Genomic DNA, 23,037 nt, shown 5'->3' on the forward strand with positions numbered 1-23,037 from the left:
GGTAGGAAAACCTAATACATGGAGAGGTTACACGAGATCTAATCTTTAGGACTGTTTATTTATTGTTACAGAAATTTATTATAATATGCTTGTGATACCTATTTCAGTTTAGTTCTTGAGCTCTTGAAACTGTATCGGGTCCAAGAATTAATCCTTCTGGGCACCTGGGTGGCTCCAACTTCAGCTCAGGTCATGATCTCATGGTTCATGAGTTCGAGCCCCACTTTGGGCTCTGTGCTGACAGCTCAGAGCCTGGATCCTGCTTCAGATTCTGTGTCTCACTCTCTCTCTGCCCCTCCCCTGCTTGTGCTCTGTCTCTCTTTCTCAAAAATAAACATTTAAAAAGAAATAATTAATCCTTTTTACTTTGTTTTTTTGAAATATTCAGTACATAATTTCACCAGTTTGAAATTTCCCTTCATTTGTTAAGTCAATAATTCTGTCAGTATACATGTGTAACTTGCAGATACCATAAATTGCTACCCAGAAAGCACTATTTTTTTTTTTTTCTTAACTTACATTATATCACTCTGGCACTGTGGCCACAGCTTGCTTTCTCTTTCTTTCTTTCTTTCTTTCTTTCTTTCTTTCTTTCTTTCTTTCTTTCTTTCTTTCTTTCTTTCTTTCTTTCTTTCTTCTTTTATGTTTATTTATTTAGAGAGAGAGAGAGAACGCCCACACACGTGCAAGCGGGGAAAGGGCAGAGAGGGAGAGAGAGAATCTCAAGCAGAGCCAGTGCAGAGCTAGCTTGATCCCATGAACTGCAAGATAATGACTTGAGCCGAAATCAAGAGTTGGACACAACCTACTGAGCCGCCCAAACACCCCTGAAAGCAGTATTTTCTATACTAATATATTGATTGCCTCCCAGATGTGGAGTAGTACTTCCCCAAAGTGCTATTTTTAAAGTTTGAGAATCGTGGGGTGCCTGGGTGGCTCAGTCGGTTGAGCGTCCAACATCAGCTCAGGTCATGATCTTGCAGTTCATGGGTTCAAGCCCCACATCAGGCTCCCTGCTGTCAGCCTGTCAGTGCAGAGCCTGCTTCTGATCCTCTGCCCCCCTCTCTCTGCATCTCCCCTGCTTGCACTCTCCCAAAAAGAAATCAATCATTTAAATTAATATTTAAAAAATAAAATAAAATAAAATAAAATAAAATTTGAAAATACTAATAATAAATTTTGGCCTAGAGGAATGGTTAAGCAAATTCATCAGGGATTTATTTTCAGTGTTTTGTGTACAGGACCCTCTTTTAAAAAAAATTTTTTTTATTTTTTTTTTAATATTTATTTATTTTGAGAGAGAGAGAGCGCGCACAATCAGGGGAGGGATAGAGACCGAGAGAGAGAGAGAGAGAGAGAGAGAGAGAGAGAGAGAGAGAGAGAATCATAAGTAGGCTCTACAGTGTCAGCACAGAGCCTGATGCAGGGCTCGATCCCATGAACTGTGAGATCATGACCTGAGCCAAAATCAAGAGTTGAACACTTAACCGACTGAGCTACCCAGGTGCGCCCAGGGCCCTCTTTATTTTAAACAGCCTTAATTATTTCTGTAATAAATATGGTGAGTAAAGTATATATATTCTCTGAATGCTTTTGGGTTGCTGTTTGAGAGAGATGTAGCTAATGGCAGTGCAAGTGTGAAGTTTCCTGAGAGATTAGTACTTTGAGTCTCTTCCTTTTTTTCACTTTTTAAGAACATCTGTTTTAGACACATACACACACAAACAGAATGATATAGAATTATTAAAAAGATTTGGTGGATAAATAAATGAAAAAGAGCGAATGACAAAAACAGTATGTTCTTCATGATCTTGATTTATCAAAAATTCTATATTAAATTGATGTTCTGTATACCCTAGTAGCTCTTAGCGGGGACTGTTTGTTTTTACCACCCAGTTTGGTCCCTAACCAAAGACCAAATATATTTGGGGGTTGATGTTCTCAAAATGTCTGGTACATATGGGGGTGTGTATTTTCTCTGCTTGTTTATCTAAATGAAAATGCTTTGTTCAGTATTAGGCCTTGGTTGGAAAGGCCTCTATTTATCAGTTCTGTAGGTTGTGTTTGAGTTCCCCATGGTGGTGGTTGTGGGGTGTGTGGCATTCTTCTCCACACTGCTCTCCCATTCCCTCTCCAAAGTAGCTCTTTGAGTTATGTGAATTAAAAACCTCTCTGCTTTTCAAGGGGTGATACAGTTTTAGTGCATTTCTTTTGAAATAGAGAGGATTTCTTTGGGAAAAATGAAAAGAAAAAATTTTTGGTTGTTTTCCCTCTTTATATCTATGTTGGTCTGAATAGAAAACAGGATCATAGTGCTTATAGAGAAGAAGAAATACATTGGTGGTGGTCTGGACCAGTTTTGGGACTTGAGGAAATGGGAAAGTGGGGACCCAGCTAGAGTAGCATAGCCTTTAACATGGGGCCCTTCCTTCCCGACATTCCTCTCACTGTTAGTGTTTATCAATTTTGGCTAGCTTTCCTTCATGCTTCCTCTATTTTTCTTGAGTTCACAAACTAATTATTAAACTTACAATGCAGTGTAATATACTTGCAGAAAAGTACAAAGATTATGAATGTATTTTTTGCAAATGGAGCATATCCATGTGGCTTGTACTTGGATAAAGAAATAGAACATATGGGGCCGCCTGGGTGGCTCAGACGGTTGAGTGTCTGACTCTTGATTTTGGCTCAGGTCATGATCTCAAGGTCATGGGATCAAGTCCTGCACGGGGCTCTGTGCTGACAGTGCAAAGCCTGCTTGGGATTCTCTCTCTCCCTCTCTCTGCCCCTCCCCTACTTGCTCGCCCTCTCTTTTTCTCTCAAAATAGATAAGTAAACATAAAAAAAAAACCAACAGAACATTTAGCACCTCAGCAACCCCCTGTGTTCCCTCTCACTTGGACTTTTTAACTCCTTATGAGCAGAGCAAAAAAGTGCATTTCAGTTCATGAAAGGCTTCAGAGTTTCTATATAATGTCTTACTTAGATGTAATAAATTCCCTTTTTGCCCTTGAAGGTGTGTCTTTCCACCTTATATTACGTCGTTCATCTAAGTTCTCAGAACCTTTTAATTTTCCTAGGCATGAATATTTTTTATAACGTTTATTTTATTTTTGAGAGAAAGCGTGAGTGGGGGAGGGGCAGAGAGAGAGAGAGAGAGAGAGAGAGAGAGAGGAGGACAGATGATCCGAAGCGGGCTCTGCTTTGACAGCAGCAAGCCCTGTGGGAGGCTCGAACTCACGAACCACGAGATCATGACCTGAGCCGAAGTCAGATGCTTAGCTGACTGAGCCACCCAGCTGCCCCTAGATGTGAATATCTTAACGAAGTGTTTTTCTTGACTGAAAATATCTCCTTATATTATGTGCATAATAAATAAGCTGTTTCCACTCACTGTGTAAGAAAACATAGAGCAAGAGAGTGAGAAATAGATCAAATGAATGGTGTTTTTCCTTTAATAGCTCTTGCATGTAGTTACAGTAGTAATGAAGTGAGAATAATGTTAGAAATATCTTTGAATACTGTCAGAAAATGATCAAAAGCCCCAGTGCTTGCAGGGTTCCAGTTACCATGGTGACTAAGACTGCCGGAGCAGAATGGAATACTTGCTGGGATTATATAAGACAGCATCTTGAGACATGTATTTGAGATACACAGCTGTCCCTACCAGTGGTATCCATGACTTTTGGGTGCCTCGAGACAGCAGAGGCCTCCAAATCACTGATTATTTGACTCTGGAAGAGCAAATACACATAGCCAAAATGAGCACTGGAGGCCACAAATATACATTGACAGAGAAGTGTGCCAAAGTGAATATAATGGTCTTAAATAAAAAGAACTGCAGAAATTGTTTTGATTAAATAGGCTTCTAATATTTCAAATTAAAGAAGAAATCCCCCACAATGCTTCCTTGAAGAGCCTATTTTTAGGATGCCCTGGTTCCTAAGTAGGAAAGGGTAACTGGGAGATGAATGGTCTGTTCCCTTGTCCCTTTCCTCCCCTTCTGCAACCCTTCCTTCCTCTTTCTTCCTTCTTTTTCTGCCCCTCCCTCTTCCTTCTCTTCTTTCCTCAAAAAATTCATACCTTCCTTGAGGCAAGCTCTGCACACCGGTAATAGTAGGGTATCTGTGGGGTGCCTGGGTGGCTCAGTCAGTTGAGCATCCAACTTTGGCTCAGGTCATGATCTCACGGTCCGTGAGTTCGAGCTCCACTTTGGGCTCTGTGCTGACAGCTCGGACCCTGGAGCCTGCTTCAGATTCTGTGTCTCCCTCTCTCTCTGCCCCTCCCCCACCCATCCTCTGTCTCTCTCTGTCTTTCAAAAATAAATAAAAACATTTTTAAAACGTTTAAAAACATAGTAGAGTATATGTTATTTCAAAGATGATGCTTAAAGTAGCTGTACAAGCTTGTAATAAATATTTTGGTTTTCTGTGGCCTTTTGCTCAAAAGAATTGCACATGCATTTGAGGTAGACTGCCACCAGAGTGCAGTGGATATCTTGGTCACATGATGTAGAGAAGTGTGGACTAATAAAAATTTAATACAGACCACAAATGTGATTTTAATTGTCTAGTAGCCAGATTTTTAAAATGTAAAAAGGCAAAAATGAAATTAATGTTTATAATTTGTTTGATCTAATATATCTAAATACTTTATTTCAACATGTCATCAATATAGAAAAATTATTGAGATCTTTTACATTCTTTTTTTTCATATTTAGTCCTTGAAGTACACTGAATATTTTATTAGCTTTTTTAATGCTTATTTTTTTTATTTTTGAGAGAGAGAGAGAGAGAGAGAGAGAAAACATGAGTGGGGAAGGAGCAGAGAGAAGGGAGGAGAGAACAGAGGACCCAAAGCAGGCTCCATGCTGACAGCAGACAGCCTCATGCGGGGCCTAAACTCATGAATCACAAGATCATGATCTGAGCTGAAGGCGGATGCTCAACCAACTGAGCCACTAAGGTGCCCCCTGAATATTTTATATAAACTTAACATACATTTGAGTTCAGATGAGCCACTTTTCAGGTACTCAGTACCTATGTATGGCTATTGACTCAGGCAAAATTCCTCCCACTTTTAGCTTCTGTTCACAAAATGATCCGCTGTGCTTTCTGGAGAATATATACTGGCTGTTTTGGGGTTCTCTTCTTCACAGGTCCATCAGATGTCCCTGTTTGTTTCTTCTGTCTCTTCCTGTACAGATGCCAATAGCCTGCAGGTCTTTTGGCTGTTGGTGATTTGTCCCTACCCACCTGTATTTGGGGATTTGAAGGATACTTTATTACTTACTCTGTTAGTTTGCTAGGACTATCATAACAACATATCACAGATTGGGTTGCTTACGCAACAGGAATTTATTATCTCACCGTTCTGGAGGCTAACAGTCCCAGATCAAGGTACTAGCAAGGTTGGCTCTTTCTGAGGCCTCACTCCTTGGCTTGGAGATGGCTGTTTTCTCACTGTGTACTTAAATCTAGTCATCCCTCCATACGTGCGCATCCCTGGTGTCTGTGTGTCCTTATCTCCTCCTTATAGGACACAAGTCAGATTATATTAGTGCCCACCCAAAAGGCCTTGTTTCAATTTAATTACTATATTTGTTTAAAGGTCCCATGTCCAAATGCACATTCCGAGGTACTGGGGGTTAGGACTTCAACATCTGAATTTTGAAGTGACGTAACACTTACTTTTGCTGAAGATGTTTGGGGTTTTGGTTTTGTTATCTAATGTTTCTGTCTGTTTTTGGAATGTACCTGAGGAGCTGAAACTATGCTGCTGTCCTTTCCCCAGAATCCAGAAAATCATCTATTTAAATGATATACCAAAATTTTAAACACTAAAATAGATGAGTATATTTCTAATTAGTTCTTTTTGACCATCAAAGTTCAGTATAACCTGACCTAAAAAGTTACCGTTTTCTAAGATCTTAATTGTCAGGCCTGGCTAGGAACAAAAATACACATCTTCACCTTTTTATTAAAAAAAAATTTTTTTTTTTTTTTAGTTTTTATTTATTTTGGAGAGACAGATCATGAGCAGGAGAGGGGCGGAGAGAGAGGAAGACAGATAATCCGAAGCAGGCTCCAGGCTCCAAGCTGTCAGCACAGAGCCTGACGCAGGGCTTGAGCTCATGAACCGTGAGATCGTGACCTGAGCCAAAGTCTCAGCTTAACCAGCTGAGCCACCCAGGCGCCCCGACACATCTTCACCTTTATAATTGCTAGTGGGTTAGACCAGGGATTGGTAAGGGGGAAGGTATTTCTGTTTACTTTTTTTGTTTTGTTTTGTTTTTGTCTTTTTGTGTGTGATCTAAGATCTTCCAGGCGTAGTGTAAAGAGAAAAAGGAAAGATTTTAAGAATAATAGATTTCACTAAATCCTCAAAACAACCTCATTAGCACCTATTTTCTTGGTTCATAAATGAGAAAAACAAAACTTTGGCGGATAAGCAATGGCTTATGTTAATACAATGGGTTCTAATTTGGGAAGTGCTACCTCAGAGAAGTTTTTCCTTAGTGTAGGAGTAAGGATCCCAAAACTTACAGGGAAGCTCTGATAGCCTCTTCTCTGGAGGTGACACAGGAGAATACTCTAATGATGTAGGAATGACGCAGTTCCTGGCTTCTTGCACTCATCTTCTTGGTTCTCTGAGAAATCCACATCTGTAGAACTCCTTTGGGTAACATCATACCTACAAAATAGTCACAGACCTTTGGAGGCACAAGGCAGCAACACCTTAGAGGACTTTAAAACTTGACAACCTTTTTTTTCTATGCGCAAGGGGCCAGTGGAAAATAAATGTATTTCTAAGTGTAAGATTTTGTATACTTCCCCTGGAGCTGGTTCACAGGAGGAGAAGACAGCATTCTGTAGCTTTATTTGGCTTGGCATTTCTAAATTCAAACTAAGGGTGATTATTCAAAGTTATTCAAATTCATAAACCATCCTTAGGAATGGAGCAATGTACTAAGAGCTTTCTGTGTGCCCAGACCATTCTAGGTACAGGGCTAGCGATGGGAGCAGGATGCAGAGATAAAGGGAATGTCCACCTTATACCTAATCAAGTACTCTTGTGCATTTTTCTCAATCTCTCATTCAAAAAAAGCTTTTCTCCCTCTTCAGTAAACAAAAGAGTTGGGATGCCTGGGTGGCTCAGTTAATTAAGCAACGGTTAGTGAGACTGAGCCCCATGTCGAGTTCTGTGCTGACAGTGCAGAGCCTGCTTGGATTCTCTGTCTCTCTCTCTGTCTCTCTCTCTCTCTGCCCCTCTCCCACATGTGCTCACGTGTGTGTGCACTCTTTCTCACTCTCAAAAATAAATAAAATTTTTAAAAGTTGATATAGTGGTATCATTAAGATATCCTCCCCAAAGGAAACACTCAGCCTTAACAGTCTAGACCTGTGGATACCCCCAACACCTTCCAACTCACAGATCGATTCTTAAACCTAAATTTGGAAACCAGGTATGCCAGTTGGTTAAAAAAAAACAAACATGCCGGTGTTAAAACAAGGAATTGCTGATTGGCCTTGCAAGTCCTGAACACAATTTTGTCTGACGTACAAATGAACACAGAGGCATGGATTAGAACAAAGATGTCACCGTATGTAATTCAGTCTTCTCTGTGTAAACAAGAATGTGTGATGGGACACTGTGCTTCTTGACTGAAAACCTTGTTCAGAGGAGTTGAGTTATGCCTTTGACTACAGCTTTGGTCATAGCTTTGTTGGAGGTCAGTTGCATCCCATGACCTGGAGAGCAGAATGAGCTCACAGAGAAGAAATTACTAATGTAGAATCAAAATCTAAATTGTTTTCCCTTATGGTGCAAAGAAGAGAACATTAGATTAGGGGTTAGAAGGTTTGAATTTGAATCGTAGTTCAACGATTTACTGGTCATGAGTTCCCAGACAACTCGCTTAAGGTCCTTGATCCTTATTGTGTGTGTGTGTGTGTGTGTGTGTGTGTGTGTGTGTGTACGTGTGTGTATGTGTGTGTAAATATGTTTACATACACACATATATGCCCTAGAGAAGCCAAGCATTTAACTATGGGACTAAGGAAAGGGAAGCCAGTAGAAGAGAACAGGAAGGACAGAAAGGAGAGAATTCCAAGATGGTGGACATGGTGCACAGCAGCACGCCACAGGGAGGACGGACGTGAGGATGGAAGGGTGGCTGTTGGGCTGGGATGTCAGGCGTGGCTGGGTGTCAGCATCTTAGCTAATTCCGCTTAGTTAGGATGGTTGATTTGTAGAAACCCAGAAGAGGTTTCCTAAGTTTTGACATCTCAGCGTTACATTGGAAACATCTCTGAGATAAGAACCAGGTCTAATCATTTGCACGACACTTTTCGCTACTGTAGTCTCTGAACTTTCGTTGGTAGAGTTGAGGATTTAAAAAAAAGGAGCGAGATAAGTGTCATACTTTGAATTTCTACTAATGCTTTGGAAGAAGAATATGAGCAGTCAATTTATAACATAGGTGCCTTTGCAAAAAGTGAAATATCAGGTCATTTAGCTTACAGGATAATTCACAGAGCCCCATTTAATTTAATTCTATGGACCATTAATTTCCCATCTCTGACATCAGTATTAATAACCAAATGATGTATTCAGAGTTTAAAACCATAGTCAAGCTCTGAATAGTAGAGGAATTTGTCTAAACCTCTTTATAAAATACCTTAGTTAGTTTTAGACTCTAATCAAATTATAGTGGTATGTATATTAGCTTCTGTGATAGGTCTTATTAGAGAAGGGGTGGTCACAGGACTTAGCCTTTAGGAAGTTAAACAAAAATTTAACTCTGTGTTGAAAAAGAAATTCCTGTCTGTATAGCTGCGTTTTAATTTTTTTATTACTATTTTTGTATTTTTTATTTTTTTTATGTTTGTTTACTTACTTTTGAGAGAGAGAGAATGTGCAGGGGAGGGGCAGAGAGAGAGAGAGGGAGACGGGATTTAAAGCAGGCTCTGCACTGACAGCAGAGAGCCTGATGTACGACTTGAACTCACAGACCAGGAGATCATGACCTGAGCCAAAGTTGGATGCTTAACCAACTGAGCCACTCAGGTGCCTCTAATTATTACTTTTTTTAAAGTTTGTTTATTTAGAGAGAGAGAGAGAGGATGTGCACGCTTGAGCGAGCGTGGGGTTAGAGAGAGAGAGAGAGAGAGAGGATCCCAAGCAGGCTCTGCACTTACAGTGCAGGTGCTCAAACTCAGTAACAGCGAGGTCATGGCCTGAGCTGAAATCAAGAGTTGGACTCTTGGGGTGCCTGGGTGGCGCAGTCGGTTAAGCGTCCGACTTCAGCCAGGTCACGATCTCGCGGTCCGTGAGTTCGAGCCCCGCGTCAGGCTCTGGGCTGATGGCTCAGAGCCTGGAGCCTGTTTCTGATTCTGTGTCTCCCTCTCTCTCTGCCCCTCCCCCGTTCATGCTCTGTCTCTCTCTGTCCCAAAAATAAATTAAAAATGTTGAAAAAAAAAAAAAAGAGTTGGACTCTTAACCGACTGAGCCAACCAGGTGCCCCTGAGTTTTTGTTTTTATTTTTATGTATGTATTTATTTGTTTGTTTATTTTTAGAGAGAGAGCATGCAAGTGGGGTGAGTGGCAGAGAGAGAGAGAATCTTAAGTAGAGTTCATGCCCACTGCAAAGCCCAACGCGGGGCCCAATCCCACGACCCTGGAATCATGACCTGAGCCGAAATCAAGAGTCTGGCACTCAGCTCACTGAGCCACCCCAGGTGCCCCTATGGCTGGGGTGGCAGATGTTCTAAATTATTTTGAGGAAAATACTATAGAATTTGGCCAGCATTGTTCATAGCTATATCAGAAAATATTTGTATACTACAACTTACGTGTTTTGGCCTTTTGGATCACCAATTATGTGCTTTCAGCCCTCATACAAAATGCCCTTCCTTAAAGCCCTTTACGCTGAACCCTTGAAATTATATACATAGTCATGACATAAAGCACTGAGTTGTATCTAGTTCTGTTTTCTCTCGTAACAGAATGTATTACTGAGGTTTATTAAATCTGTCAGTTGGGAAACTCGGAAGAACTTGGAAGCACATGCTTCCTCGAAAATTTGCCTAAAGACTTCACACAGTATCGGTACTTCACACAGTATCGGTAAAGAAGCACCCAAGAGTTGTCAGTTCCCGTGGAGGTGATGGTGATGTTGCAACTTAATGCTGTTATGTAATAACACAGTCTTCCTAGCAGCAGCTACATGATAAGAGTCTTAAAGATTCTGGCGGCAACTTCAATTTTAATATCTGATTAGCTCTTTCTCGCTGGAGGTACATGGAGACGTTAAAAAAGAGGAAAACTTGCAATAAATGTGGAAACTGGTGTCTGTAGTTAACCTATTTCTATAATCTGATATGACTTTCTCCTTATCATAAGGATAATGGAAATGGATTTTAAAATGCAGTCAGGAGCTCATTTGTGTTACGTATACCTGAAAATTTCATGTAGGGAAAACTTTTGCGTTTTTGTTTGTTGTCTTAACATCTGGTAGAGAAATGCATATCTTCTTTCACTTATCAACTCCACTTACAGAATTTACCTTTTACTCATTATCACATAACTATTCAAAATTATTAGTATGAAGGTGTTCATTGCAGCATTTAAAAAAAATTGTTTTTAATGTTTATTTTTGAGACAGAGAGAGACAGAGCGTGAACGGGGGAGGGTCAGAGAGAGGGAGACACAGAATCTGAAATAGGCTTCAGGCTCTGAGCTGTCAGCACAGAGCCCGACGCAGGGCTCGAACTCACGGACCGTGAGATCATGACCTGAGCCGAAGTCGGCTGCTTAACCGACTGAGCCACCCAGGCGCCCCTCCATGGTGTATGTTTTTTATCCATTCATCAGTCGTGGACACTTGGGCTGCTTCCGTAACTTGGCTATCGTTTCTTTTTTTAATGTTTATTTTTGAGAGACAGAGAGAGAGAGAGAGAGAGACAGAGACAGAGACAGAGACAGAGACAGAGACAGAGACAGAATGTGAAGCAGGCTCCAGGCTCTGAGCTGTCAGCACAGAGCCCGACACGGGGCTCGAACTCATAGACTGTGAGATCATGACCTGAGCCGAAGTCGGATGCTCAACTGACTGAGCCACCCAGGCGCCCCTGCAGCATTTTTATAACAGGGAAAAACTAGAGGCAATATAAATGTTAAGAAGGGATTGTATTGCATACAGTGAATGTTGATATAATTATGTGTGTATTTAAAAACCCTGATATATTATTAAATTTAAAAGACATGTGAAAAGGCATGTTATAGAACATTATATGTAGTTTGATCCCATTTATGTAAAATAATAGAAAAACTCACATATTTACTTAAATGTACATAGAAAATGCATCCTTAATGGTGGTTATTTCTGGGGGCTAGAATTGAGGGGGAAAACAATAGGGTATTTTTTACTTCTTACTCTATATACTGTATAGCATTTTTGTTTTAAAAGAGACTTCTATTATTTTCAAAATTGAAAAAGAAAGAAACAAATATAAGATCTCTGTGGTAGATTGCCTATAAAAATCATTCCCTTCCTCGTATCCATGCCCCTGAGTCATCCCCTCCCACACTGACTCTGGGCTTGGCCATGACGATTCCTTTAGCCAATGGGGTGGTGCAAACATGATGCAAAGACTCAAAAAAGAACGATGCACATTAGAGCCGCCCTCTCTTTTGCTGCTTTTGGGATCCTTGCAACCAACCTCATGGAAACTGAGCTAGCCTATTGGATGAGAAACACATGACCCAGCACCCTTGCTGCCAGCCAGGCAACGGTGAGATGTCTGAGGGAGGCCATCCACCACTAGCTGTCCACAGTTGCATGAATGAGGTCTGGCTACGGTTTTATTAGCTGATAATTGCCTTTGTTCCTCTTACATACTATCTTAGTTCTCTCTCTCTCTCTCTCTGATGATCTCTTCTTTCTCTTTTGCGTATCCATATCTCTCTCTTTCAGCAGCTTTCCCTGACTCCTCAAGCCCTCCAATATATCTCTTTTCTACAGTCTTCTGTTATTTTTATTCAGTACCATATAAGTTAATACTTATGTGCTATTTTTTCTTTTTCTGTACGTGTGTTAGTCTTTTCTATTTAACTAAATAATAAGCTCTTTGATTGTAGGAATCATATTTCACATCACATTCTCTGGCCTTTGTAGTACTTAGCACTTGGTAGAATTATATGTAGTAACTATGCCTTGTCTAATTGCAGGGCAAGTGTCACCAATAGCAAGATACCTGACTGGGGCAGGAGAAATGCTATACAGGGGCGCCTGGGTGGCTCAGCTGGTTAAGCCCCCAACTCTTGGTTTCGGCTCAGGTCATGATCTCACAGTTTGTGGATTTGAGCCTCACGTCAGGCTCTGTGCTGACAGCACAGAGCTTGCTTGCGATTCTCTCTCCCCTCTCTTTCTCTTCCTCCCCTGTGCTCTCACTCTCTCTCCCAAAAGAAATAAATTTTTAAAAATTAAAAAAAAGAGAAATGCTTTACAAACATAAGCTATATCTGTTTCTGCTCTGTAGCTATCTTATTTCCATGAAATTATGTATCCTTTGTTAAGTAAATTAAAAAATATATAGCTGCTTTGTGTGTGTGGGGGGGGTCTCTTTCTTCTAATCTCAAATATGTATGTGTATTATACACCGTGCTACATATGTTTATATTAAACATGAAAAAATGTTAATTGTACATTAAGTGAAAAAGTTGACATTACAAAACAAGATAAATACTGTGCCTGTATACACAAATACTGTGTATGTATGAAATCTGGAAGGATTTCTCCCTCCACCCCCTAACAACCAAACAATAAAATACTACCTCAAATTTCTATATATTAGTATAGTTTACCAAGAACATTCAGCTTACTTACTTATGTGAGATAAATAAAGGGTTTCTGGGATGCCTGAGTGGCTCAGTCAGTTAAGCGTTGCATTCTTGATTAAAGCCCCGGTCATGATCTCACGATTTGTGAGACTGAGCCCTGTGTTGGGCTCTGTGCTCACAGCACAGAGACTGCTTGGGATTCTCTCTCTCTCTGTCTCTGTCTCTGTCTCTGTCTCTCTCTCTCTCTCTCTCTCTGTCTCTCTCTCTTTCCTCTCTCTGCCCCTCCCCTGCTTGCTCACTTGCTCTCTCTCAAAAAAATAATAAACATTAAAAAAATAATAATAAAGGATTTCTTTTATACAAGTTGAACTTAGGTTAAATGAGAGAATTTATATTTAAAAGTCTCTCCTTTTACTATGGGACATTTCAGTGTTTCTCTATTTTAAGTATTTTAGTAGACATTTGGGTTATAGGGATCATTCTAAAATATAGCCTGCCCTTCTTTTCTTAATTGAAAATAGTGCTAGTGGTGATCAGAGGGGTATTGATTTAGACAAAGTTATGTTACCACAGACAGGTAGATTAATGAAAAGGAGTGGAGGGCCCCCAAACAAAAACACTTTATCTGACAACCGCAGGTAGAAGGGATCAGCCCCAAATTTATTATCTCTGAAGCTTGGGATGGTATATGGGGATTCATTGTACTATTCTCTATTTTTGTATATGTCTGAAACTTTCCACCATCAAAAAATAATTTAAAGACATAACTTAAAAAATACAGATGCTTTTCACAAATCAATAAAAATATGAGACATTGTAGTAATGTGAACTAAGAAATATTAGACCTTTGTGCAAAGCATTGTAAAATTTAGTGATTATTTTCAACATAAATGGAAAGAGATACTACTGACACTAAAAGTTACTTCTTTTAATTGTGTTATTTTTTTTAATGTTTATTTATTTATTTTGAGAGAGAGTGCAAGTGTGAGCAAGGGAGGGGCAGGGTGAGAGGGAAAGAGAGAGAAAATCCCAAGCAGGCTCCGCACGTGAGATCATAACCTGAGTGGAAATCAAGAGTCAGATGCTTAACCAACTGAGCCACCCAGGTGCCCCAACACTAAAAATTATTTTTAATATGGCATTTCTCCAAATGGATGTCTAGATTCATTGAGGTCTCATTAGAACCCATTAGGACTTTTTTTTTTTTTTTTTTTTGGTAGAACTTTCATAAGCTAATGTTAAAGGTCATGGACAAATACAGGGAATCAAGAACAGCCGTGGTGTTCCTTAAAAAGAAGAAAGATGCCATACTTTTTATAAAGCTGTAATAATTAACAGAATGTTAATGAGGAAATAGAAAAACCAATAGAATAGAGCCGAGTCTCAAGAATAAGGGAAAATTGATGACTGCAATTCTAGTTCTGTCATATTAGTCAAGTCAAATGATTTATTTTTTTAATTAAAAAATGACATTTTTAATTAAAAATTTTTTTAATGTTTGTTCATTTTTGAGAGACAGAGCGTGAGTTGGGGAAGGGCAGGGAGAGAGAGGGAGGCACAGACTCTGAAGCAGGATCCAGGCTCTGAGCTGTCAGCACAGAGTCTGACGTGGGGCCCGAACCCACGAACTGTGAGATCATGCCCTGAGCTGAAGTAGGAGGCTTAACAGACTGAACCACCCAGGTGTCCCTCATGGATTTATTCTTGGGCTTTAATGAAGAGGTTTTGCCCTGAGAGTGAGACTCAGTTGTAAGTGGCATTTATAGCCAGCATCTCTCAATTGTATCTTTTACTTGTATGCATTAGAAATTGTTGTTATCTTTCAATTCTGAAAGTTCTGGAACTCGTGGGTTATCCCTTTTCCTTTCAACCCTGCTTGTAGCTAGTTCTTTTCTGAGTTCATCTTTCTCATGTTTTGTTAAATGCAGCTAATAGCATCCAGGGCTAGTAACATACTTTTCCCGGTTTCTTTGTATAAATCCATAAGTAAGTTAGTCACTTCATCTCCTTTCCAAGTGATTGCAGGCAGATGCTGTTTTGCCGCTGTATTCTATGTGTCATCATTTTCCAGCCTTCAGTAACGGTTTGGTGCTGCTAAATTCCAATGCCAGTGTTACATATGTTGTGTATTTGTTATGGAAATAGCCCATTCCTGGTATCCATTTCTGTACTGGCTTTTTCTCAATAAGGCTGCCGTAACAACTTCAACATTTTAGTGCGTTAGTACAGTAGAGACTTATTTCTAGCTCCCATGTTAGCTATAAGATGTCTTCAGTTCTGAGGCTCCATTAAGTGTGTCTTACTCTGTGTTCCAGGCTGAGGAACAGCCCTATCTTGGTCTTAGGTTGTTGGGAAGTAAAAATGCTGAACTATGTAGTATCTCTTACGTCGTCTTCTCAGACATGGTGTGGGTAACTTGCCATTGTATTTCACTGGCCAAAGCAAGTCTTAAGGCCAGGCCCGTGTTCCTTATGACAGGGAAGAGTTTGTCTCTAAGGGGTGGACGGTGAGTCACCAGGGCCAAGAACAGGGATGTATAGTGTCACCCATAGGGAGAGGATAGAAGAATTGAGGACAACCATACCACCTGCACATCCACTTCTAGATAGTGGAGTGTTTTTCAAAGTGCTGAGTTCTTCTATGAAGATAATAAACATTTGGAATTATCAGTCTATAAGTGACTGTGAAAAATATCAGCCAGGGAGAGGGAAGAGAGTGCTAGAAACCTCGTGGAACAGGCATCTACAAAGGAGATTAAGGATGAACAGAGGTAGGAGGGAAGAATAGGAAAGAACATGTCCTGAGCTCTTGTTATAGAACCATTTCCACTCCCACAATTGTTACTTTTTTTTTTAAAAGAAAGACTGGGGGTGCCTGGGTGGCTCAGTGGGTTGAGTGTCCGACTTTGGCTCAGGTCATGATCTCACGCTTTGCGGGTTCGAGCTCCACGTCGGGTTCTGCGCTGACAGGTCAGAACTTGGAGCCTGGAATCTGCTTCAGATTCTGTGTCTCCCTCTCTCTGACCCTCCCCTGCTTGTGCTCCGTCTCTGTCTCTGTCTCTCTCTCTCAATGATGAATAAACTTAAGTAAAAGAAAGCCTGAATGCAAATGTTTTAAATATATCCAGTTTGTACCATCACAAGACCTAATTTCCAAATAGCATAAGAAATTGATTTAATACATGTTTGTTTGTATTACAGAGATTTGCCACAATATGGGCAGAAGCAGTGGCAGTCCTATTTTGGAAGAACTTTTGATGTTTACACCAAACTCTGGAAGTTCCAGCAGCAGCATCGGTAAAGGAATTTTATAGTTACAGGAGAGTGAAGGTCCATTTTATATTAGTCCCACTTTTGACCTTTTTATCTCTTGGTGCATTTTAATATATTTCCTCTTCATGACGCAAATGAAAATGAATTGATTTTTTTTCCTTTTTATTTAAGGTTTTAAAATGTAATGTTCTCATCTGATTTTTAAAGACAGTGTCATATCTGAAATGGTTCAGATTAACTGTGACATAGGTAGGCTGATTCATGGTTTCATTCTAATGTAGGTGTTGTTTATTGGCCAAAGCTATTTGGGGGTGTTGCTTTTAATTTTCATGAGCTTAGCTCAGAACGGTTTCTTTTCATATTTCAACTTACTTTAAATAGACATTTAATACTGCTTTTTGAATTTAATTGAATGATGTTGAAATCTCATGAAAAATTCATGAATTTGAATTCTGAATTGGGTGGTATTTTATCCTATTAAATTTACAGATTTGGTTATTTTTGGAATTTATAGTCTCTTATTTCTATTTTCTTATCTCCTATGTAAAACAGACAAGTCTTGGATAATCGGTATGGCTTGAAGCGGTGGCAAATAGGGGAAATTGCTTCTAAGATTGGGCAGCTATACTACCATTATTAGTAAGTGAATTGCATATGGAAAAAAATACAGTGTTATCCTGGTTTAAACATAGCATGCAGAAGTATACTCACTTGGTAGGAGGGAAAACTAAGGAGGTACAAATGAAACCCCAGATCATAGTAATCAAAACAGTGTTATGAAATGATCTTCCATAATCCAAGTAACATTATTTGCTTAAAAGGCTTACCTTCCAAACAGTTTATTTGGGCAGATGCATTTATAACTTAAATGATTATGATCTCTGTTTTAGATAAATCATAAATACTAAATGAATTCATAGGTCTTAATGGCTTCACTTGAATCTTAATACATAACTTGTATGTTTGAATGAGTGGTTTTGGGGGGAATACTTTAAAACTCATACTTGTAGGATATATCTAAAAGGTTTTGTGAAGCAGATAAAGATAATTTTGATTATATCCTTAGTGATGGGTCAAGCAATGAAGAGCACTCCTTTTAGGAATCTAGGTCTCATAAAGTAGTATCAGTTATACCATAAAAAGCTTGGACCATATAGAACTTCTTCCTCTTCCTGTCTTTTGAGATACCATCCATCATTCCCCTGTTAAAATCACTCTTTCGGGTAGAATATTTTCTTAAGAAGTCCCTTGTAAAACTAAAGATGTTAGAGAACTGACTACATCGCCCTCTGAAGGTTCACATTGATTAGCGCATTTCTGAGTCCTGTGAGAAAAAAACTGAAGAAATGAACCAAAGGACAAATGACTGTGTTTGGATTTGGGGAAGGTCATGAAAGATGTAACTGGGTGGAATGCTGTTTGGAGAATCCCTTCAAAGAACGAAAATAATATGTACTTTGGATTGCCATCAAAAAAGGCTTGGGAGCAGTGGGGAGGTATTTTTTTTTTTTAATTACTATTATTTTTACACATTGTAAGGGTGATGTGATGATTGCTTTGCTGATTCAAATTTAGTTTAGTCATTCCCATCCCCTCATGTAGAGGAATAGCAGAGGAATGAAACAAGTATTCATCATAAATGGTTTGAGACACTGTCAAATATGAAGATTTTTTTTTTTTTCCATAGCCTACGCACATCTGAGACCAGCTATCTGAATGAGGCTTTCTCCTTCTATTCTGCAATCAGACAGAGGTCATATTATTCTCAAGTCAATAAAGAGGACAGGTACGCACCTACTATGTTTTTAGAAAGAGAGAAAACACTCAGAATTTTTAGTCTGTGTGGAAATTATGCAGAGAAGCACACATTGGTTTATAACTTTTATTCATTTGAATGGGCTTTATTGAGTGCCTTACAATGTACTAGGCCTTCTTAAGCATACAGAGGTATGCTTACCTAAAAGCAATAAATGTTATAATATATGTTTAGCAGATGTCACAATACCTGAGTGGAGTCAGAGCACAAAGAAGGAGTTGATTGTTTCTATATGAAAGATTAAGGCCACACAAATTCTCATAGAAAAGAAACAACTCCAAAGTGAGGCTTCGCTGATAACCTTTGTCCTTTTTAGCCTGGGTAATTTGAATTCATATGCATTCAGAAGCCTGTTGACAGCTGTCCGTGGGACTAAAGAAAAGGCTGCCGGTGCAGTTTACGTTGTATTTGATAAACCCGTTATGTTACAGTTGCATAGCTGTAGGAAAAAAAAATCAGATAGAAATCATTCATTCCAAATAATAATCTGTTGAGCACTTACATATCTGGCAGTGTGGTAGATGCTTGGGTGGGAGAAGAAGAAAGAAAAGAAGGTATACAGGTGTTCTCTTTTCCTTTCAGAGGATTATCTTCTCATGGGAGTTACAGACATATTTGGGGCCCAGGTAGACTGTGATGTTAATTCCAAATGAAGACGGAATTGCTGAACAAGTCAGGGTTCTGCTGGAGAATCTTCGTGACTAGTATTCCCGGAATTGTTAGAAGAGAAAGTTCAGGCATAGTAGATCTGAATGTTCTCCCTACTACCGGCAACAGAACTCACAGTTATACAGTGAAAAGATTATATTCTCTTAGCAGTAGAAGAGAACATAATTTTGACATATTTTTCTAGAGAACACTTTGTGGTTTGGCTATCATAAGCCTTCCAGCTAAACAGCAACATGTTTTGGAAAGCCCCACTCTTGTAAATCCCCTTCATTCCCTAGCAGATCCTGTTCAGGCTTGTCCAGAGGAGGTTGCTTGATACAAGCAAGGCACACAGATGCTAGATTCTCCGTTTCCCCCCGAAGTCGTCACCGTGCTTCACTCTTCCATCAGAAGATCCGTTAGTCACCTCTCCTTCAGATTTTCTTAAGGTTTCCTTCACGTATTTTCACTACAGTTATATTTCGTCAGACTCCCACCCGCTTTCTTTCTATTCATGTTGTACAATTTCTCTGAATTCTTGGTGAGATAAGTTTTACTTCTAAAAATACACAGAAGGGCTATATGATATCTTCTCAGTATGAAAAAGACATATAAGGAAAGAACTGTTTTAAGCAACAGTGAAACACCTTGTATAATTCACATTTCTGCATTTTCTAATTCACTCAAAGGGAAATTGGCCTTGGGCCCCTTGGCTTCAAATCCAGCAGTTTCATTTATGAAAATCATTTTCTGTCCTAATAGCAAATGCCACATATGAATGGTTTTCCTGTGCTGCCTCCTAGAGCAAGGCAGATGAACAGAGGCAGGATTATTTGGAACCAGGATGACAAAATCTCTTGCCTTAGGCCACCAAATTAGAATCAAAGGACAATCCTGTGTGCAAAATCTTGCCCTTGTTCGCTGTACCTTAGGAAGGACTTTACTCAGTTGGTAGGGTTGTTTGTTTCTTATTTCATACAGAGCAGGGAGACAGGGTAGCTATTAGTGACAGCTGCTAAAATCAACAGCTGGTTGATTAAAACTAAGAAGTAACAGTATTGCACAATTTCACAATTGCCTTAAAAGCAAAAATCTCTCCTCAAAGGGCAACTGCTCTCTGCACTGTCTCAGTACCTAAGGACTGTTAAAGCCAGAAGTCACGGTACATTTCAGCAGTCACCAAAGTGACTGCCTGTCACTAAGCATAAGCAAATGCTCATTCCAAGGGCCCGTCCTATTTAGTAGAGGAGACGTTGCCACATAATCACTTGTCCTAGGAGCCACAAACCCTGACTAGTATTGCAAATGGCTAAGGCTCAACCTGGTCGGAGTTAGATGTGGGGATGGTGAAGTTTCTGAGTACCCAGAAGCCTGGGGACACATTGCAGTTAGCCACCTCGGAAAATAGTGTCTCAGGCAAACATATAAAGAGTCAGTGTTTTAGAACTAGTGGGCCTGGCAGGCTGGACAAAGCTACAATTCTGGAGTGCCAGAATAACTTTGTCAAAAGGATCGTGATGTCAACTTCAGCGGTGACAGTGTTAGAAGTTTTACGTTGTGGGAAACGTGAATCTAAACTTGAGAACCTTGGTGCTTCCTAGTAGTGTTTATTGGGAGGATGTGATGTGGACCTTTCCAGTGTGATTCATTGGATGATTTTTTTCTTCTACAGTTTCATGTGTTATCAGGCAGTGGGCTGTGGGCCTGCCTGGGACAGCCTCTCGTGTGTATAAGTGGACAGCACTGACTTTTTTATCTGTGCTTTGCTGCAGTCCAACACAGTGGTTTCCAAAATAGAATACATCCACCTACTTCTGTATGTTTATTTAATACAGGGGTTGGCACGCTGTGGCCTGTTCCTGAACTGTCTGGTAGCTTAGAATCCTTTTTATATTTTTAAAGTGTTATGAAAACAGAAAAATATGCTACAGACGCCATATGGGCCTGCAGAGCCTAAAACATTTACTGTCTGGCCATTTACAAAACTTTGCTAATCCCTGGTTCAGTATGTTTGTGTAATCTGCATTACATAGTTGTATCATCTATGATATAGATTCATAGAACCTATTTTATTTTAGCAAAACATTAAAGGAATTGTCTTATTAGTATTCCAACTGTGAATTGACATCATCCTACAAATTTTCCTCCTACAAATTTTCCTCCTGTTTTGAATTCCACTTCTGACAATGTGGCAGGCTAGATAATCTAAAATACTGTTCCCCAAACACCTAGAGATGCTGACTGAACAGATCCCCTGTCCTTTTTTTTTTTTTTTTTTTTTTATTATTTTTTACATTTATTTATTTTTGAGACAGAGAGACAGAGCATGAGCAGGGGAGGGTCAGAGAGAGAGGGAGACACAGAATCCGAAACAGGCTCAAAGCTCTGAGCTGTAAGCCCAGAGCCTGATGCGGGGCTCGAACTCACAGACCGCGAGATCATGACCTGAGCCGAAGTCGGACGCCCAATTGACTGAGCCACCCAGGCGCCCCTCACCTGTCCTTTTAAATGGACAGTTTAGGGGCGCCTGGGTGGCGCAGTCGGTTAAGCGTCCGACTTCAGCCAGGTCACGATCTCGCGGTCCGTGAGTTCGAGCCCCGCGTCAGGCTCTGGGCTGATGGCTCGGAGCCTGGAGCCTGTTTCCGATTCTGTGTCTCCCTCTCTCTCTGCCCCTCCCCCGTTCATGCTATGTCTCTCTCTGTCCCAAAAATAAATAAAAAACGTTGAAAAAATAAATAAATAAATAAATGGACAGTTTAGCTGTCAAGAAAGTAAGGAGAATCCTCAGATTATCAACCCTGTGACCAGTGCTGTGACAACCTTACAAGAGTGTTTGGTTTTGGTGATGTGAAAGAGCTAGTAAGGTTTTCTTTAGGAAGAGGAAAATTGAAACCAGAAGGAAGGGGTGATATATAAGGATTGGTAAGAAAAAAGGTATTCCTTTGTTTCCTAAAAATCACGGACTTCATAAGACAATAATTTTAAGGATGGCTAATTGAGGTTATCAAGATAAAACGGGGCCAAATTCTGGATAATAATAACATGAAAGAAGAAAGAAAGTCAAGAATTAAATCATACCAATAAGATCCATTTATTGTTCAGAAGAAGCTTAGAGTAAGTAAAGTTTGCTTTTTAAAATAGTAAGAAAAATATTTTTAACATAAGGAGAATGTGTAATTTCTAAACAGGTAGAAGGGGGAGGAAAGTGAATAATAAAATTATGATCATTACAATAAAAGTTAGGGAAGGAATGTGTACTAAAAAAAAAAAGTATAGTTAGCACAAAAAACAAAGTAGGAATAAATCCAAGTACACTGGTAATCATAGTAAGTGAAAGTGGTCTAAACTTCCTAGGTAGAAGTCAGAGATTATCAGTATGCCTTTTTTTCTCTTCCCACCACCCCCTCATGAGTATGCCTTTTAAAAGAAAATCCAGTAATCTAGTGTTTACAAAAGATTTTCCAGAGATACAAGGTACACAGAAAAAGACAAAGTAGATACCAAGGGAAGAAATGCCACGATAGATAGATAGATAGATAGATAGATAGATAGATAGATAGATAGATATTTAAGTTTATTTATTATTTTGAGAGAGAGAGTGAGTAGGGGAGGGTCAGAGAGAGAGAGAGAGAGAGAGAGAGAATTCCAAGCAGCCTCCACATCATCAGCGCGGAGCCCCACACGGGGTACGAACCATGAACAATCCGTGAGATCATGACACGAGTTGAAATCAAGAGACAGATGCTCAACTGAGCTACCCAGGCATCCCGAAATGCCACTGTATTTAAGGCAAGAGAGCATTATTAAGGATAGAGGTTTATCTCATAATGGTAAAAGGAACAACTCAAAAGATATAAAAATTCTATGGGGCACCTGGGTGGCTCTGTCAGTTGAGCGTCTGACTTCCGTTCAGGTCATGAACATGCGGTTCGTGAGTTTGAGCCCTGCGTTGGGCTCTGTGCTGACAGCTCAGAGCCTGGAGCCTGCTTCAAATTCTGTGTATCCCTCTCTCTCTGCCCCTCCACCGCTCACACTCTGTCTCTCAAAAATAAAGATAAAAAACCTTTAAAAAAAAAATATATATATATATACATAAAAATTCTAAACTTTTTTATATGCCCAGTAATGTAACATTATAATAAATATCAAAAATTGGCTTATTTTCTGGGAGAAATTGATAAATGGCCCAATATATAAGGAGATTTTTAATGTACTATATTTATGAATCAGAAGACATGAAATGAGATTTATGTAACATAATTAAAAACTTGTTCTAATGTGCTTAATACTGCCTACAACAATAAGCAAATGCACATAATTTTCAAGTTTATATGAGACTTTTGTGAAGACTTATGCCTGACACAAAACAGGTTTCAATTATTTTCAAGTGTATGATATCTAACCATGGTGCAGTGCCATGAAAAATTAAGAATGACAACATAGTTGTCTAAAAAATCA

At 39.6% G+C, this 23,037-nt stretch overlaps 1 protein-coding gene and 1 long non-coding RNA gene across 5 annotated transcripts in view; one reads left to right on the top strand and one right to left on the bottom strand.

Annotated features, from left to right (window-relative positions):
• The window catches only part of SCAI (suppressor of cancer cell invasion), a 154,366-nt gene that overhangs the window by 77,332 nt on the left and 53,997 nt on the right, over positions 1-23,037 (top strand). For all 4 annotated transcript variants that reach the window (XM_058694147.1, XM_058694150.1, XM_058694149.1 and 1 more), the window contains exons 4-6: positions 16,044-16,139; positions 16,668-16,754; positions 17,803-17,901. In XM_058694147.1, coding sequence (XP_058550130.1) covers positions 16,044-16,139; positions 16,668-16,754; positions 17,803-17,901 — 282 coding nt within the window. The remainder of the gene's footprint in view (positions 1-16,043; positions 16,140-16,667; positions 16,755-17,802; positions 17,902-23,037) is intronic.
• On the bottom strand, positions 6,439-18,684 carry LOC131491345 (uncharacterized). The gene is made up of 2 exons (XR_009251406.1): positions 18,434-18,684; positions 6,439-6,693 (listed from the first exon to the last, which is right to left on the bottom strand). It is a non-coding gene; the product is annotated as an uncharacterized LOC131491345 (long non-coding RNA).

Source organism: Neofelis nebulosa, chromosome 12 (genome assembly GCF_028018385.1).
Source record: "Neofelis nebulosa isolate mNeoNeb1 chromosome 12, mNeoNeb1.pri, whole genome shotgun sequence".
NCBI classification, from domain to species: Eukaryota; Metazoa; Chordata; class Mammalia; order Carnivora; family Felidae; genus Neofelis; species Neofelis nebulosa.